An 18,436-nucleotide genomic window follows, 5' to 3' on the forward strand; every position below is an offset into this window, starting at 1 on the left:
AAATTTGGTGCTACCATGTGTGATATTATTGGGCGTCGAGGAAAAACCATCGTGAGTTTTGGTTTCTTTTGAGCATCGAGCCATTGACAAACCGATCTAATGTCCTAAGTTTCTTCTTGCATTTTGATAAATCATTTTCATAATCATTCATTGTTATCATTAAAATAAATTTAACCTAAGTAGGCTTACACAGTTAATAATCTAGAAAAAAACCAATACGAGAATATATTATATTTATAACGACCAAAATTAAATTAATAATATAAGCGAGTGGTATTTAATCATTTTCATAATCATTCATTTTATGTTTTAACAAAGAAAATGAACGACACATTCACTAAGAATTACAAACACATGTATTTTCTTTATCATTTTTTATCAGTATTTTAATAGTGACACATATCCAACACAATAACCAACAAAGTAACTTCATTATTTCTTTATACATTAACAAACACACACAAGTGAACAAAGAATCAATTCAAAATTCATAGAGAAGCCAACATGAGAATTAAGATCCATTGCTTAGCCAGATAAAGTCCGTTAAAAATTCATAACTTTGTCATCCGATGTCCGTTTTCGTTTGTCTTTATATTGTTGAGTTCTTATTAATGAGATATTCAATTTTTATTTGGATTGTGTCGGGTAAAAAACGATCAATCTAAAATTCGATTTTCTGGTTGTGCACTACTATGTCAAATCTTTAAAAAATCATAATTTCCTCGTACGAAGTCAGATTTGGATGTTCTTTTTGTGTACGTTCTCAGTTTAACGTATACGTTTAGATCACTAAGACTAAAAAGCAATTTATCAAAAATTCACTTTTTACGTTACGCGGAGCCGTGCCGGTTTTGTTGCAAAACTTTGACGGGTCATAATTTCTTCGTTATAAGTCGGATTTCAGCGTTTTTTATTTGTACGAAATCATTGTGACATATAATATACTTTGGTTAAGATTATTTATTCTAAATAATCTTCTATCAAAAAGTAATTTTTAATGTTTATTGTCTCTAAATTGACTAGCCCGAATCTGCGGGCGTTACAAACTCCTTAAAACCTGTAACGTCCCAAGATTCAAGACTAAAAATTTCTTTTAATAAAGTACCACTTAAAGTAAAATCATCATTTCAAAACATAAACAGAGTATTAGTTTTCAAAACACATGTTCATTATCAGAGTAAAACATTCCCAGGCTAACTAATCTATGGTGTGTGACATGCGATCATCCCGAGCTCCATCATCCGCTACCAGAAGTACCTGAAAACAAAACTGAAAACCGTAAGCACGAAGCTTAGTGAGTTCCCCACCTTACCACATACCATGCAAACATATAACAACCAATGTTCAGCTAGGAGTTACGGGCCTTGCCCACACTCGGGAAGATACGGGCCCTGCCCACACTTCGCTATCTGGGAGATACGGGCCTTGCCCACACTCGTGAAGATACGGGCCCTGCCCACACTTTGCTATCTGGGAGATACGGGCCCTGCCCACACTCGTGAAGATACGGGCCCTGCCCACACTTCGCTATCTGGGAGATACGGGCCTAGCCCACACTCCAACCTCGGAGAGATACGGGCCCTGCCCACACTCAACCGCTAACCCATAACATACAAGTATCACGCAGACAACAAGTATAAGCAACTCTATCATATTAACACATATATCATACTTGACTAAACCCAGAGATACGGGCTCGGCCCACACTCTAGTACTAGCATCTCGTCTACACGGGTCGGCCTTGGTGCCTTAGACCCATTCCTACTGGAAAGGAAACTCACCTGATACTGCTGAACTGCTGCTGCTAACCCCTTTGACCGCTACCTGACCACTGACTCCGAACTGCTGCTCCGCTAGCTCCCCGAGCTACCAATATCAACATAACACTTAGTCTAACTGACCTTCAAAGGTCAACCAAGCCAACTCTGGTCAAAGTCAACGTCCTGGTCAAAGTCAATCTTCCAGGTCAACCCTACTCGTCGAGTCACCCTACTGACTCGCCGAGTTCATAAGTCCAGAGTCCTTCCACTCGCGACTCTACTCGACGAGTCAGCCCCTGACTCGTCGAGTCTACTGATTCCCGATTCCTGTCCTATCCAACTCACTGAGTCCTGGCTCGACTCGCTGACTCGAGACTTAACTCGAAGGGTTTGGAACCACGGGACCTGACTCGCCGAGTCTAAAAACAGACTCGTCGAGCACACGACAATCTTCATCCAACTTGCCGAGTTGTTCATCCAACTCGCCGAGTTCATGCTCATCTTCATCCGACTCGACGAGCTGTTCATCCCACTCGTCGAGTTCCTCCTCATCTTCAAGCTACTCGCCGAGTCCACCCGAAGGACTCGCCGAGTCCATTAAGATCCACTTACATGCAGAGGACTTCCGAGTCATGCATGAACTCCAAACTGTAGATCTACCCTTCCCAAGCCTATTCCCCACGTAAAGTTGCAAACTTTACGTGTAGAGCCGATCTAGGCAAAATGCACTAATAACTAGGGTTTAAGACCAAGAGGCTCCAAAATCCACCCAATGGCTGATACTTTACGGGATTCTAAACCAACACAAGCATGGATCTGAGGTAGCAACCTCAGATCCGGACCTCAAGCTTGAAATTGATCTTAGGCATGGCTTAAAAGCCCCAAAACTCATAACCAAAGAAGATCTAAAGGAGGGAAACGAATTGATACCTTCCAATGCTCTGAAATGTTCCCCAAACTTCAGATCCAAAGCCACTCCTTGATGCTTCAAAGATTCCCACTTCTTCTTCTTCTAAATCACTCAAAAATGGCCAAAAGCATGAATCATCACAATGGGGGCTTAGGGTGCGGCGTTCTGGGTGTGAGAGACAGTAAAGGAGCCCTAGGAAGAGGATTGAGACGTTTAAATAGGCTCCAAGCCCCGGATTTAGGATTTTCCTCGCACAGACCAGACTCGCCGAGTCCACTTGGCCGACTCGCCGAGTTGGTCACTTACTCCTCGACCCGGATCCCGCTCCGACTCGCCGAGTCCTTCCTTGGACTCGCCGAGTCACTCCTAAATTTAGGGTTTCCTTTACTTTCTTGGCTTTCAAAATCTTGGGTGTTACAACTCTCCCCCACTTAAACTGAACTTCGTCCTCGAAGTTTACCATGGCCCACCGCCTGCGATCTGCCTCCAATACCCAACACCAGCCGCCTACCTGCGCTGGTCTTCCACCTGGTCATTCTGACTAACATCAACCTCGCGGGTAAACCTCGGTTCGAACCTGACCCTGAACAACTTAGAAACAGAACTTACTCAACCGATAATCCTTCTGGTACTCACCGAGTACTGCACTGAACCCGCAGAGGTTCTCCACTACTTTCCTTGCGCAATTTCCTTGCCTTCCCCAAGGCAAAGCCTCATAACCGACTTTTCCTCTGACACTGTGAAGGCCTTATCCTTCACTAACTCCATCACCCCCGCTATTCCCAGAGCGGGTCATCACCGTCTGTCACCACTGACACTGCTCTCCGACAGAACTTGGTGCCTAGCACCCCTCGACCAACTATCCTGCCAGCACTTGCATTCCAACACAAATACTAATACTGTCCAAAACTCTGAAACTATCCAAACACTGAACTGCCTGCAATACTGAACATGCCTGAAACTCTGAACTAACTGAAACACTGAGCTGCCTGAATCACTGAACTGACTGAGACACTGAGCTGCCTGAAACACTGAACTGACTGAAACACTGAACTGACTGAAACACTGAGCTGCCTGAAACACTGAACTGACTGAAACACTGAGCTGCCTGAAACACTGAACTGCCTGAAACACTGAGCTCCAACTCAACTGTGGAGCCAAAGGACTCCTCACTTAGTCGCTCCCACGACTTCTGAACGAAATCTTTCTCTGAAACTAGTTTCCACTAGTTATCCTGTCACTGTGGCTCTAACAACCTTCCGATCCAACCGATCGGGTCCAAACGTCACATCCTGACATCATCAATTCCACGACTAACAGCACGATGGCTCCCAGACTGACGGTAGCCCTCAACATACCCGAACCCCAACGGTCCACTGCTACTCTGATCTCATAACTGATGTGACGACCTATAGCCAAATTGTTGACTTAGCCATAACTGAACCATTTGGGAAATCCGAAATCTAACCCGTGGATTCCCATATCCTCACTGCTGCACCTGCGGACTTACAACTCTCTAATACCATCTGGCTGCTAATGGATGCTACGGCTACCCCCCGCAGACTTACAACACCACTACTACTATCCGACTACTAGTGAATGCTACGGCTACCCCCGCAGACTTACAACACTTTCACTACTATCCCGAGGGCATCCTGACTATCCCTAGTCTCGCTAGTGATTCCTCCTCCTGATTTCTCAAAACCAGCCCTCAGTCTTTGAATACTGCATCATCCTCGACATCTTATATCCTTAATATACTTAGCGCTTCGTCGAGGAACTCTTTGGCTTGGTTCCCAAACCAGCCGTCTACCAATCCGGATACAAGAAGCTATTGTTAGGAAGTTTCCAAACTCCCAACTCCTGAATTTACACAACCCTGCATGCTGACTCTGACACTGGCTACTAATACGAAAACATCTCTTGCTAACCGCTCTCATGATCCTCATTCCGATTCACTTGAGCCCCTACAGGTGATCCTTCAATCCTGGATTCTCAACCAGCTTTCGACCATCTTGTTCGCACGCGCTAACTGGTGGGGAGTTTCTCAAACTCCCAACCCTGAATCCTTAGTCCATCAAACGCTGAACTACTCCTTTTCCTTCTCGGAGGCCACATACTCGCTCTGGGTATGCGTGCTCTTACTGGGCACACTCGGAGGATTCTCCCCCACTTCGATCCTGCTTACCCCTTGTTGCTCGATACTCAAAAGAGATCCCGATCTTTGCTGCCATTCCATGATCATTCTGCTAAGGAACCCAAGCCTGCCATATCTAGGGATTTAACCAATCCGTCTCTAACACTATGCCACTCCGAACTAGCGAGACGTACCAAATCCTTCCCAAGCATGCTACAGTTACTGCATCCTTCGAAACCTTCTTCAATAGAGCACATCCCCTAACTACCATACAATATCCAAGGTATGCAGATGGCATATAACTCGATCACAATCAACCAATCAAAATAAAATACTTTTACCGCTAATGATGCAGAACCATAACAATGAAATCATGCACAAATAAAAGAACTGAAAATGGGAAATTGCATACCTGCAACGTCCGGCGTTGCTCGCGCCTCCAAGGTCGTCATCTGAAAAGCCCTGCTCCCTGCTGCAGGTGTCTCTACCCGGCCCTGACGGCCATCTGCGATCCTCAAAGTTGCAAGGGCGGGTGCCATCACCCGTCCCGCCGAAGACAAACTGGGGCACTGGGACTTCTTGTGGCCCCGCTGGTTGCAATGAAAACATATCAAGTCTGGTCCCTGCGCGGCGGTAGCAGTACAGTCCCTGCTGAAATGACCAGTCCGACCACACTTAAAGCAGCCAGACTCACCACCGCTACCACTCCTGCACGCGCCCCCGTGCGCCCTGCCACACTTTCCGCACCGACTGCGGTCCTGATGATCCCTCGATCTCGAATCCGATCCCTTGGGCCTTTTGCCGAACCCGTAGCTACCTGAACCTCATCCGGCCTCCTCTTCCGGATCTGTTCCAAATCAATTTCCCTTTCTCTAGCCCAAGAAATCATATCTTCCAGCGTCTTACTGTTGGGCCTGCTCACGAACTCCCTGATGTCATCCCTGAACATCTCATGGTACCGAGCCTTCTTCATCTCCTCATCCGCTACATACTGCGGTACAAGAAGAGCCCTTTCCCTGAACTTGGCGGTGATCCCCGCCACAGTCTCAGTAGTCTGCGTCAAATCCTGAAACTCTCGTGCCAGCTGCTGCACCTCAATAATTGGCGAAAACTCCGCCCTGAACCTGGCCGAGAAATCGCTCCAAGTCATCGCGTCCAACGCGGCATCATCCCCCAAAGCATGACCAATCTCCTCCCACCAATCCCTCGCTCTGTCCTTCAGGAGACCAGAGGCGAATCTAACCTTGTCCCCCTCGGGACACTTGCTCGCACGAAAAGCGTTGGCAACATCAGCCAACCATCTGCTGCTAGCAACGGGGTCCCTAGCCCCATGATAATCTGGTGCCCCGCAGGCTCTGAACTCTCGAAATGTCAAGGTACGCGCGCCCATCAATGCCATCATCTCAGTATGGAAGGCTCTCAGCCTCTCATCCAAAATCTCCAGTATACCCTCCTTGACCGTGCCAAAGATCACAGGAGTTTGAGCTAGAATACTGCGCGTAACCTCATCTGATATCAACTCTCTCATCCGCTCCTCGAGCTGCTCGGTCCCTGAACCCGAGCCTGATCCCTTTCCGGCGCCTGATCCGCCCGCTGGTCTCTCTCGCAATGTCACCATGTTGAAAATATACCACAACCACTATCAGAATACTCATCACTGATGCGAGACCAGACATGCCCTACCAAGTTCCCAGTCTTGTCTCTGTCCTTCCCGAATCGAGTACGGATCCTCTGCTTTCAGTAGTACGGGCCCATACTACCTTCCACATCTATCCGTACTTTCCTCAGGAATTGCCTTGACTCCACCAGGTCCCTTATCCACTAATACTGCTCCCAACACTATCTCATCCTAGGCTTACCCTAGGGAAACCTCTGACTCAACTCAAACCAGTCCTCAGCTGCTGAAGGTCTCCTTGTGATGCCAATTAGCCATCACCTGGATACCATCACATGCGACGAGGCTCAGATAATCCTTCAAGTAAAAGACTCGTCCCTACAACAGTTAGACTCAAACGAGAGCTGCGCAATAGGGCCAATTCCAGTACTCTGAGATTATTCAACCCTGATCACATGTGACGTAACGTATCCATCTAACGGCTAACTCCCATCACTCAAAATCCCACAATGCACAAAGCAAGCAACATTCGGACAAGGGGAAAATCTAACCACAACATACTCAAGCAATCATATCCACGTAGCAAGAATCTGAACTAGCATGCATCACAACTCATAAACTCAGGCATGACCTAAACAGGCCATCCTACTACTGTCTAATCAACACTATCATGCAGCTCAAAAGCACAAATAACAGACACATAAGGCATCATCCCTAGATCCTTAGTCCTATTCTAGCATGCTGTTCTATCAACTGATAATCATAACATAAACTTGTATGGGTATTTTGGGGTACTTACTTGAGCTCGGTTGATTGCATGCACCACACCTCTTTTCTCTTTTCAAAGTTCTTTTCTTTCTGAATTCTTTTTGCTTTTCTAAAACTGTTTTTCGTTCTCAAAATTATTTTTACAAAACTGTCTTTTCACTTTTGAAAACTTTTTATCCGACCCCTCAGTTTGAGTTCAGGCACACCCGAGAGTATGCTCGAATCCCTCAAACCAAGGCTCTGATACCAACTTGTAACGTCCCAAGATTCAAGACTAAAAATTTCTTTTAATAAAGTACCACTTAAAGTAAAATCATCATTTCAAAACATAAACAGAGTATTAGTTTTCAAAACACATGTTCATTATCAGAGTAAAACATTCCCAGGCTAACTAATCTATGGTGTGTGCCATGCGATCATCCCGAGCTCCATCATCCGCTACCGGAAGTACCTGAAAACAAAACTGAAAACCGTAAGCACGAAGCTTAGTGAGTTCCCCACCTTACCACATACCATGCAAACATATAACAGCCAATGTTCAGCTAGGAGTTACGGGCCTTGCCCACACTCGGGAAGATACGGGCCCTGCCCACACTTCGCTATCTAGGAGATACGGGCCTTGCCCACACTCGTGAAGATACGGGCCCTGCCCACACTTCGCTATCTGGGAGATATGGGCCCTGCCCACACTCGTGAAGATACGGGCCCTGCCCACACTTCGCTATCTGGGAGATACGGGCCTAGCCCACACTCCAACCTCGGAGAGATACGGGCCCTGCCCACACTCAACCGCTAACCCATAACATACAAGTATCACGCAGACAACAAGTATAAGCAACTCTATCATATTAACACATATATCATACTTGACTAAACCCAGAGATACGGGCTCGGCCCACACTCTAGTACTAGCATCTCGTCTATACGGGTCGGCCTTGGTGCCTTAGACCCGTTTCTACTGGAAAGGAAACTCACCTGATACTGCTGAACTGCTGCTGCTAACCCCTTTGACCGCTACCTGACCACTGACTCCGAACTGCTGCTCCGCTAGCTCCCCGAGCTACCAATATCAACATAACACTTAGTCTAACTGACCTTCAAAGGTCAACCAAGCCAACTCTGGTCAAAGTCAACGTCCTGGTCAAAGTCAATCTTCCAGGTCAACCCTACTCGTCGAGTCACCCTACTGACTCGCCGAGTTCATAAGTCCAGAGTCCTTCCACTCGCGACTCTACTCGCCGAGTCAGCCCCTGACTCGTCGAGTTTACTGATTCCCGATTCCTGTCCTGTCCAACTCACTGAGTCCTGGCTCGACTCGCTGACTCGAGACTTAACTCGAAGGGTTTGGAACCACGCGACCTGACTCGCCGAGTCTAAAAACAGACTCGTCGAGCACACGGAAATCTTCATCCAACTCGCCGAGTTGTTCATCCAACTCGCCGAGTTCATGCTCATCTTCATCCGACTCGACGAGCTGTTCATCCCACTCGTCGAGTTCCTCCTCATCTTCAAGCTACTCGCCGAGTCCACTCGAAGGACTCGCCGAGTCCATTAAGATCCACTTACATGCAGAGGACTTCCGAGTCATGCATGAACTCCAAACTGTAGATCTACCCTTCCCAAGCCTATTCCCCACGTAAAGTTGCAAACTTTACGTGTAGAGAGGGAGATCTAGGCAAAATGCACTAATAACTAGGGTTTAAGACCAAGAGGCTCCAAAATCCACCCAATGGCTGATACTTTACGGGATTCTAAACCAACACAAGCATGGATCTGAGGTAGCAACCTTAGATCCGGACCTCAAGCTTGAAATTGATCTTAGGCATGGCTTAAAAGCCCCAAAACTCATAACCAAAGAAGATCTAAAGGAGGGAAACGAATTGATACCTTCCAATGCTCTGAAATGTTCCCCAAACTTCAGATCCAAAGCCACTCCTTGATGCTTCAAAGATTCCCACTTCTTCTTCTTCTTCTAAATCACTCAAAAATGGCCAAAAGCATGAATCATCACAATGGGGGCTTAGGGTGCGGCGTTCTGGGTGTGAGAGACAGTAAAGGAGCCCTAGGAAGAGGATTGAGACGTTTAAATAGGCTCCAAGCTCCGGATTTAGGGTTTTCCTCGCACAGACCAGACTCGTCGAGTCCACTTGGCTGACTCGCCGAGTTGGTCACTTACTCCTCGACCCGGATCCCGCTCCGACTCGCCGAGTCCTTCCTTGGACTCGCCAAGTCCCTCCTAAATTTAGGGTTTCCTTTACTTTCTTGGCTTTCAAAATCTTGGGTGTTACAAAACCAAGTGGGGTCAATGTCTTTAAAGATTGTGTTCTTAACATCCTATGGTTTTCATAATCTTTTTAATTCATGTAATTAATCATCTTGTTGGTTTTGTTAAAATGTTCTAAATAAACTAGTTATTTTTAAATGCTTCCATTTGGCGTTAAAATTGTTTTAATAAAAAGGATTGTTTTTAGCTTCCCAAAACTCATCAATTTTGACATGTGGTGGTGGTATAGAATGACGGTGGTGGTGGCATTCATATCTTCCGACGGTGGTGGCAACGACGTTCATAATTCCAACAAGTTATCGCTTCGTCAGAGCCATGGTCCGGTGATGTCAAACATTTGTTTTGTAGGTTTATGGTTTGAGTGATTGTATTGTAGAGAGAGATAGAGGAGGGAGGATGGGGTGATAACATTATTTTATATTTGGGTAAATAGGAGGACCCATAGCCAAAATTTTATATTTTTGGGTATAAAATGAAACTATAAGGACCAATCTTGGGTCAATCAACAGTCCGGTCTTTTTGGACCAATCTTCGAACGGTCCAGTCAATTTTAGATCAGCGGTGTCATTTTTCGGACCGGTCTCGTGGTCTTTGTGTGCGCTTTTCTTCTACTCAGTTCGATTTCGATATTCTTTAGTTTTGGTTTTGAGTTTTTCAGTTAAAAAATGTGTGATTAGCATTAAAATGATACAATAAGATTTACTAAAAACTATACACTAAACTTTAATATTAAAGGGGAAGAAATTGGGCAATGAGTGATTAAAAAAATATGTAACTAACACAAAATGATATGTATATAAACTTTGACTCAATCTTTTTTGAGACCAGTTTTGGGTTATTTTTGGATCAGTCTTGTGTCGGTCTCCAAACAGACCAAGCGGTTTGGTCTTTTTTGGAACCACTCTTGAACGGTCCGTTCTTGTTTCTTATCGGTCCTAGATTGTCTCGGGCTGGTCTTTTTCATGACCGATTTTTTTCGACCCGGTTTTATTTTAAAACAGGTTAGGTTTTCGATCTTTTTTCGAGTTAGGTCCGACACCAATCATTTTCTTTATGTCTAAGGTTGTGTTTGGCGCGCCACAGCTAGCTTATTTTTCGAGCTTTTTTATATTGTCATGTTTGGTAAGCCAAAAAGTAGCTGATAAGCTAGCTTTTTGAAAAGCTACTTAGACTAGCTTTTTAGGAGCTTTTTTAAAATTTTCCAAATACACCCCTTATTTAATTATAGAAACACATATTCTTACATGTCCTTTTATGTAATTTTATATATTTCAGCTAGCTTTTCAGCTAGTTTTACCAAACGTTATTTTTTATCAGCTAGCTTTTCAGCTATCAGCTAGCTTTTTATTTAACAGCTAGCTTTTCAGCCATCAGCTAGCTTTTCAGCTAGTCCACCAAACACAGCCTAAGTGGTAGGGTGTATGAACCCCACTTGAACCATGGGTCCCATTCTATATATTAATCAAAGATAAATTAGTTAAGCCTTTTTACATCCCCATTTAGATTTCTTTGGCACCCACTGATAAATTTCTAGACAACATATCTTTCTCCTTTTTTGGAACAGGTCTCTCATCCATTTCTCCCCTAAACTAGCCACTCATTTAGATTTCAGTGTTTATATTTGTTAGTTTTAATTGTTATTCATATTTTTTTAGTATTAATTGTTATTTATACGTTTAGCTGTTAACTAGCTCATATTGTTAAATCGTTTAGGAAAGAAGCAAACATGAAACGATACATTTTCTTGATTTATGTAGTTTACTGGGATTTATTAGTTTTAATGTTTTTTTCTAAGTTTTAATTGTTTATAAAAACTTCTCCATAGACGACCTAAGTTTGAACAATGGGGGCTTTGGACAGGGATGACTAGAAGTTTGGATTGGGATGCAGTTAGACATAAGTAATTATAATTGTTTATTAAGTACCTCCCCATTGTTTGCTAAGCACCTCCACATTTTCAATTATCAATAATAAAAATATATTTTTTAGTCCTTTATAATAAAAATCATTCCTTATAGTCATTTATAACAAGAAATTCAAGGATGCATCATCGAAAAAAATAATAAATCGCATCATCTAAGGAGCCCACGCAGTGGCGGAGCTAAATGAGACGTTGGAGATACTATAGTACCCTCAAAAAATTGTTTTATATATATAAAAAATATTATTTGTAAACATGTTTCATGTTATTATACCCCCCAACTAAAGAGATTATAACATATTTTTAATGTCCGATATTTGATAACTACATATAATATATTGACAATGTTTGTACCCCTGTATCAAAATTTTTTGTTCCGCCACTGAGCCCACGTCAACCAGCTCCAACGTCTACGTGGAAGGTCAATCACAAAACACTAGCAATATTTTAGATGTGTCATAGTTTTGAATGTTTTGAATATTATACCTCATGTGTGAAATTCCAATACTTATCCCTTAAGCTACCATTGTGATGCATCATGAAAGATTCCTTTATAACGACTAATTTGTAACAAGTATATTATTAAAAATAAGCACATAAATAATTGGTAGTTTCCATAAAAAGTTACATAGTTTTTTCTATTTTGAGATGTGTAGCATTAATAGCAGTGTGTACTTGTGGAAGTTATTGTTTGTTTAAATGAGCAAGTGGGAGGGAAGGACAAGCATAGCAAAAGGCAATGTAACATTTTTGTTCTAGAGCAACTTGTTTCCTAGCTAATTATAGATATCATGTATCCCTAAGTAGCCCTAATATGTATCCCTAAGGTTGCGCTGTGTGGGGTAGGGTGGGTGGAGAGGGGAAGCTTTCATGGGCAACTTATGATGAGGGTATTCATGAATTTTACACAGAGAAGAGGCCGGGAGAGAATCTCTGTCCCACCATTTTGTGTGGGACAAAATTGAAAAAGACTGCTGATATTCTTTTTTGTATGTTTCTCTGTGTTAACTCTTACAAAAATCATAATAAATAGCTTGTTCGCTTCTCTCATAATTTAAAATTCATAAATTTGTGTTTTTGAGCATTTCGTTGATCATTCACACATTATTACAACATTCAAGATGAATGTGAGCACATTTATGTATATCTCAAACTTTAGATTAAATCAAGAAGATTTCATCTTAATATCATTTCTTTTCTTTTGTTTCAGGCACTAGGTTGGATGCATAGAAAATTCAACAACAACAACAATCAACAAGTCAAAAATGTTTCCACAAGTACTTACTTTTTTAAGCTTTACAATAACTTCTATTTACTTCAGATAATGTCAATGAAACAAAAATTGTAATTTTTCGTCCTACCAAAAAATGTAGGATAAAGACCATGCTAACGGGTCAAAATGGTCACAATAGAAAAAGTTGTTAAAGTTGAGTGCCATTAGTGAAACTTTTTGGACTAAACTTTGACACTTAATATTCCACTAAAGTCACTAGACATTTACAACTTTTTTCCCTTGTGACCACTTTAACTTGTTATATAGCAAGTCAAAGTGATCGACATACAAAAAAATTGTCAAACTTAGGTTACTTTCATCAACTATTTTGATTGACAATGGCTAAAATATAGTGACTTTTCTATATATTGCCCAAGATTTAACCTTTAATTGCAGGGAAATCCTATTCTTGTTTCTCAACTCTATGGGGACTTGAAGAACAACAATATTATCATGAACCAAATAGTGAAGGAAACGAACAAGAAACGGTTGACATGAGCCCTGAATTCTTTCACAGCTTTCTTGCAATTGGAACTCTTGGTTCAATATTAGTATCAATTACTGAAGAGCCCATGACACCAAAAGTTGAAATGTCGTTTGAAAGTGAAACTGAGGAAGAACTTTTTGTTATGAAGTTGGAAAAGATAGATGAAAAAGAAATCAAAGGCATGGATACCAAAGAAAATAAAAGTATAATCAAAGAGTATTCTGAAATGCCAGCAAGGATACAAAAGACAATAACTGCCACCCTTTTCAAGAAAAATGCCACGTCATACAAGAGACCCCGAAAATTAGAGAGAAAGGAGAAAACAAAAATCCATGCCTTGAATTTTATGAAGAAAATGGTGAAAAAGGTTATTAATTTCACTAGTGTGAATGCTAGTTTTTGTGATTCAACTGAGAAAAAGGTTAATTTCCACTCAAAGAATAGAGTTTTTACACAAATTTCCAAATTTAACGTGATATAATTAATAGGTCAAAATGGTTGATTTAGAAAATTATTAGTGAAGCCTGATGTATAATCATATAACATAACAGGTAAAAGTGGTTAACTTGGTAAGATGTCTAAAACTTATATGGTTTTTGATTGGAAAATATTAAAGTATTTGTGGCAAAAATTGCAAAACTGCCCAAAATATAATGGTGTTATTGTAATTTTCCCACTGTAATATAATACTTGTATTATCTTTTACAGGTGTTTCGAAAGTCAAGAAAAGTCCACCCTCAAGAAGCTAATCCTCTTGATGTTAAGAACATGTATTATGATGAACAAATGATATTAGAGGATGAAGGCAACATACATCCTCTTGATGGAATGTTAAAGAAAGAAATAGTTACTGGAGAAAAAGCACACTGGATTAAAACTGATGAAGAATGTAAGTTCAAATTTCATTTTTTAACTGTTGCTTATAAGATTACTCACGTTTTTTTTTTTTTTATTATTTGCATTGTAGATTTTGTGTTGGAGTTTTAGAAGAAGGAGAAGATTGGAAAATATAATTATTTGTCAAGTTTTCTATTCCTTGAAAATGGAGTTTGGTTGTGTGGATTAGAAAGATAGTTATAGACTTATAGTCACAAATTAAGAATAAAGAATAATATATGTATGTATGATGTGTTTTCCATAATTATTAAATATTGAACCTACATGTTGTGGATAAAAGACTAAAATGAATTATTCCTTTTCTAATCACAAATGAACTTATGTTTTCAGCAAAAAAATTCTATGGAAACTGTTGTTCATGCGAAAACTAAATAAGCTAAAGTAGGTGTTTTTTTTTTTTACTTGAGAAAATTTCATAAAAGCCATTGTGATTTGGTTTTTCTTCATATAACCACCGAAAAAAATATTATTATTATTTTTAACCATAGAGTTTGTTTTTTTTTTCAACAAATCAGTACATAAAACTTTGACTTCTATAAAAGCCAAAATCCAGTTTGAAGTCTGTTCAGTTTAACTACATGAAAAAATTTATCTTTTTCCATTTAACCATTCAAGGTTTGATTTTTTTTAATAAAAAACATCTTTAACATAAAAAGTAATCTTTCGTTTTTTTTTTTTTTTGCAACTCATTAATGGAAAAATCTTAAGGTTTTTTTTTTTTTTTTTTTTTTTTTTTTTTTTTTTTTTTTGTAAATAATAACAAATTGTAAATAAAAAACCCCAAGTGGTTTTTACGAAATTTTCTAATTCCTTTCACTTTTTTACTAACAATAAAAAAATTTTAAGCTATTCTTATAAGTAAAATTTTGAACATCATTGATCATACTCATAATTAACAATAACATTGTGAGTAGATTATATCGGTAATGACTCCTCCATCAACACTCCACCAACATTCATCCGCCATGATCTGTCAACCAAAGGAGCTAACTCTCTGCAATTACAATAAAAAAATTTAACTTAACAAAATTAATTAAAAAAAAATTAAGAAAAGGAAGAAATTACTTACTTTAAATCATGGCTTACAACAAGTATAGTTAATTCTTTTTTTAAATCCATGAGCAACTTAACAACATCCGCACGTGCTTTCCAATCTAAATCATAACTGTAAATTAAAAACTTTACTTGCAAAAAAGTCAACCAAAATCATCCACAAAGTCAACGGAAAGATAAAGTTGATAAAATTTTTTTTCCATACCAAGTCCAGCTAGAGGTTCATCAAGTACTAGTAACTCCGGAGTATGTACCTAAGTAGGTCAAAAGTCAAAAGTCAAAGTCAAAGTCAAAGTCAATATATGAAATTGACCAAAATATGGAAAAGAAGTAGGTAAAAGAGATTACTAGTTGAATAGCAAGAGCAAGGCGACGTTTGTAGCCACCACTTAATGAGTTTGGATTTTTATCCAAAGAAATACCATTTAATCCAACCTAACATTTTAAAAATAAATAAATATTTTGTAAATATGAATATTTTAAAAATAAAGTAAAAAGTACCGAAGTGATAGCTTTTTCAAGTCGTGTAGCAATAAGTTGTTTAGTTTTAATGTCAGTCTTCTGTCTAGGCAACCCAAATGTAATTTCATCAAAAACGTTATCTGCTACAAAATACCTGTTACACAATAATTCTATCATAAATCATTTCAATAAATTAAAGTAACACTTTGAAAATTAAAAAAAGAAAAAAAGGTAATAAATACCTTTCAGGAAACTGAAAAACAATACCAACTTTTTCGGGAGATAGTAATACAGGAGGCTGATTTGGAGTACCATTTTCAGTGTATCTTTGAATGTAAATTGAGCCTGAAGTTGGTTTAGTTAAACCTGCAATAAGCTGTATGAAATAATTAAAAGAAATATATAAAAAAAAAAAAAGAAAAAAAAAAAAAAAAAAAAGAATAGTATGGGAATTAATTAACCTGTAAAAGAGTAGTTTTTCCACTTCCACTTCGCCCAAAAATCAAGCCAAAACTGTAACAAACAGAGCTGTATTTTACTATTTTGTATTTAGGCTGTGTTTGGAGCGCCACTGCTAGCTTATTTTTCAAGCTTTTTTATGTTGTTGTGTTTGGTATGCCAAAAAGTGGCTTATAGCTTTTTGAAAAGCTACTTAGACTAGCTTTTTAGGAGCTTTTTTAAATTTTCCAAATACACCCCTTAATTAATTATAGAAACACATACTCTTACATGTCCTTTTATGTAATTTTATATATCTCAGCTAGTTTTGCCAAACGTTATTTTTTATCATCTAACTTTTCAGCTATCAGCTAGTTTTTTATTTAACAGCTAGCTTTTCAGCTAGTACGCCAAACATAGCCTTAATCTTATTATATGAATAGGAAATACAAATGTGGAATGATCTCAAGAAAAAGAAAAAGAAAAAAGTTGTATTGTATTGTATTGTATGTACCTTTTCTCTTGAAGAGTAAAAGTAATGTGATTAAGGAGGTTGAGTTGAGTTCCAGGAGGTCTGTATTTAATATCCTTTATCTATAATAATACAAGATGAAATTCAATTCTTTTAAACTACATACATTTCTACCAATTTGAAGTGAAAAATTATGTGTTTAGTTGATAAATGTAACAAAGATGAAACCAAAACATTGGAAAAAGTTCAAAACGAATTGAGACTTACTTCAAAACATGAGTGGTTGCATGAGACATGAAATGTTTGATTCTTTGTGACCTTGACACTGTTAAAAAAAAAAAGAATCAATTGGACAATGTTAATAAGTGAAATGAATTAATTAAGGGTATGTTTGGTAATATGCAATGCAATACATCAATTATATAATAGCTTCAAAACAGAGAAAAAAAATTCAACAGGTTCTTCACTTTTTACTCAAAGAACCCCAAGAGTTCAAGGCTCCAAAACATTCCAATGAGCTCAAAAGCATTGATAAGATTAGGTGATTCTTGATTTTCTACTGCCTGAAACAAGAAAATGTTTGATTTACTTGTTGTAACACAGAACCTAAACGAAACTGTGAATAAAGATTGTATATGAAAAGACAATCGATCAAAACGAATCACCCTTTTTAGAACTAGATTGTTCAGACAATTGATCAAACACTTGGTAGGGATCATCCATGTTTCAAACACGAGATGATATAAAGTTGTAAATTACTAACCATGTAATAGTGAACTAGAAACCTAATAATGTTTCGATTTGTATCTTAATTGGAGATGAAGTTTGAAGTGAACCCCGTGAAGTTTGTTCAAGTGACAGACCCTTTGTATGCTTTGGGAATAAAAACCCTAACCCTGAACTAGGTTTTCTAGACATCAACAAGATATATGAGATTCACACCTTAATCGGGGAACGAGGTTGTATTGGGACTGCCGGAGATGATGAAGAATTGAGTGTCGATGAAGGAAGCAGTGGCGATGACGAATGAAGGACTACAGGGACAAAATGAACTTGTACAGAGTAATTGAAGGTATTATATAAGCATCGACAACATTGAAGGTATCAGAATCAGCTTATCACAAAATTGAACATGGTCTGGGGTCGAAGGTAACGGAAAACAGGGAACCAAAATCAGATTAATATTCACAGAAACAGATTCACATTCACAGAAACCAGAGAAACAAATCCGATGCATCAATTTACTGATCAAAGTGGGTGTCCAGATTTTCGATGGAGAAATAAGAACATATTTCATGGCCTGGGGTCGAAGGTAACAGAAAGCAAAGCAGGGGTCGAAGAACAGATTTCGACTATCTCCTATCTTGTAGATAAGAACAGATTCTAGATGGGAAATTGAAGAAACACGAATCCAGCCAAAAAGAAGAAAGAGCTACAGTAGGAAAAAAAAATGAAAGAATGCAGGAAGAAACGTACCTGTAGCTATAGGGTCGAAGGTAGCTGTGGGGGTGTGGCGCTCAGGCCGGTGGCTTCACAGGAGAGAGGCGATGTAGCTTCACTGAAGCGTCTTTTGTTGTGTCGCTACTGTAGTATTAGAGGAAGGGGTTTTTCTTAGATAGGCTCGATCCTAATATAGCTTACACTACATTCAACATGATCCGTTTTTATAATTCGTCGGTTTTTAAAAACCGAAATAACTTAAAACGACATATAATTATGATATTATCTAACTTTACACAACAAGTGAAAACAAATTATTTAGTTGTGATTTGAAATTTATAAACAATTACTAAAAAGATATATTATAGTTAAATATTTTATAGATAGAAAACTTTTGATAGAAAATGCATATTAATGCTTTTTATCGGGTGAAACGTTTTGAACCTATTTGAAAAAATAAATTACAAAATTAATAAATAACTATAGATACCTAGTATAAATAATTAAATAATAAATGTT

At 39.3% G+C, this 18,436-nt stretch overlaps 2 protein-coding genes across 8 annotated transcripts; one reads left to right on the forward strand and one right to left on the reverse strand.

The window, feature by feature from the left end:
• Nucleotides 1-12,436: 12,436 nt before the first annotated feature.
• Nucleotides 12,437-14,315, forward strand: LOC111877713 (protein LAZY 1-like). 2 transcript variants are annotated; one of them, XM_023874221.2, is made up of 5 exons: nucleotides 12,437-12,522; nucleotides 12,606-12,672; nucleotides 13,065-13,576; nucleotides 13,864-14,044; nucleotides 14,123-14,315. In XM_023874221.2, the coding sequence occupies exons 1-5, from the start codon at nucleotides 12,517-12,519 to the stop codon at nucleotides 14,140-14,142; spliced, it is 786 nt and encodes a 261-aa protein (XP_023729989.1). In that variant the 5' UTR covers nucleotides 12,437-12,516; the 3' UTR covers nucleotides 14,143-14,315. The 2 variants fall into 2 exon arrangements, with proteins under 2 accessions (XP_023729989.1, XP_042754763.1); XM_042898829.1 differs by having other exon boundaries at nucleotides 13,065-13,522.
• Nucleotides 14,316-14,840: 525 nt separating this feature from the next.
• LOC111877725 (ABC transporter I family member 11, chloroplastic) lies at nucleotides 14,841-18,116 on the reverse strand. Of its 6 annotated transcripts, XM_023874234.3 has the most exons (12): nucleotides 17,954-18,114; nucleotides 17,420-17,511; nucleotides 16,945-17,040; nucleotides 16,745-16,802; nucleotides 16,520-16,599; nucleotides 16,029-16,080; nucleotides 15,810-15,943; nucleotides 15,607-15,721; nucleotides 15,454-15,540; nucleotides 15,311-15,359; nucleotides 15,122-15,206; nucleotides 14,841-15,046 (listed from the first exon to the last, which is right to left on the reverse strand). In XM_023874234.3, the coding sequence occupies exons 3-12, from the start codon at nucleotides 17,004-17,006 to the stop codon at nucleotides 14,968-14,970; spliced, it is 801 nt and encodes a 266-aa protein (XP_023730002.1). In that variant the 5' UTR covers nucleotides 17,007-17,040; nucleotides 17,420-17,511; nucleotides 17,954-18,114; the 3' UTR covers nucleotides 14,841-14,967. The 6 variants fall into 6 exon arrangements, with proteins under 6 accessions (XP_023730002.1, XP_023730000.1, XP_023730003.1 ...); XM_023874232.3 differs by lacking the exon at nucleotides 17,420-17,511 and having other exon boundaries at nucleotides 17,954-18,113; XM_023874235.2 differs by lacking the exons at nucleotides 16,520-16,599; nucleotides 17,420-17,511 and having other exon boundaries at nucleotides 15,810-15,933; nucleotides 17,954-18,116.
• Nucleotides 18,117-18,436: the final 320 nt, after the last annotated feature.

Source organism: Lactuca sativa, chromosome 3 (assembly GCF_002870075.4).
Source record: "Lactuca sativa cultivar Salinas chromosome 3, Lsat_Salinas_v11, whole genome shotgun sequence".
Taxonomy (NCBI): Eukaryota; Viridiplantae; Streptophyta; class Magnoliopsida; order Asterales; family Asteraceae; genus Lactuca; species Lactuca sativa.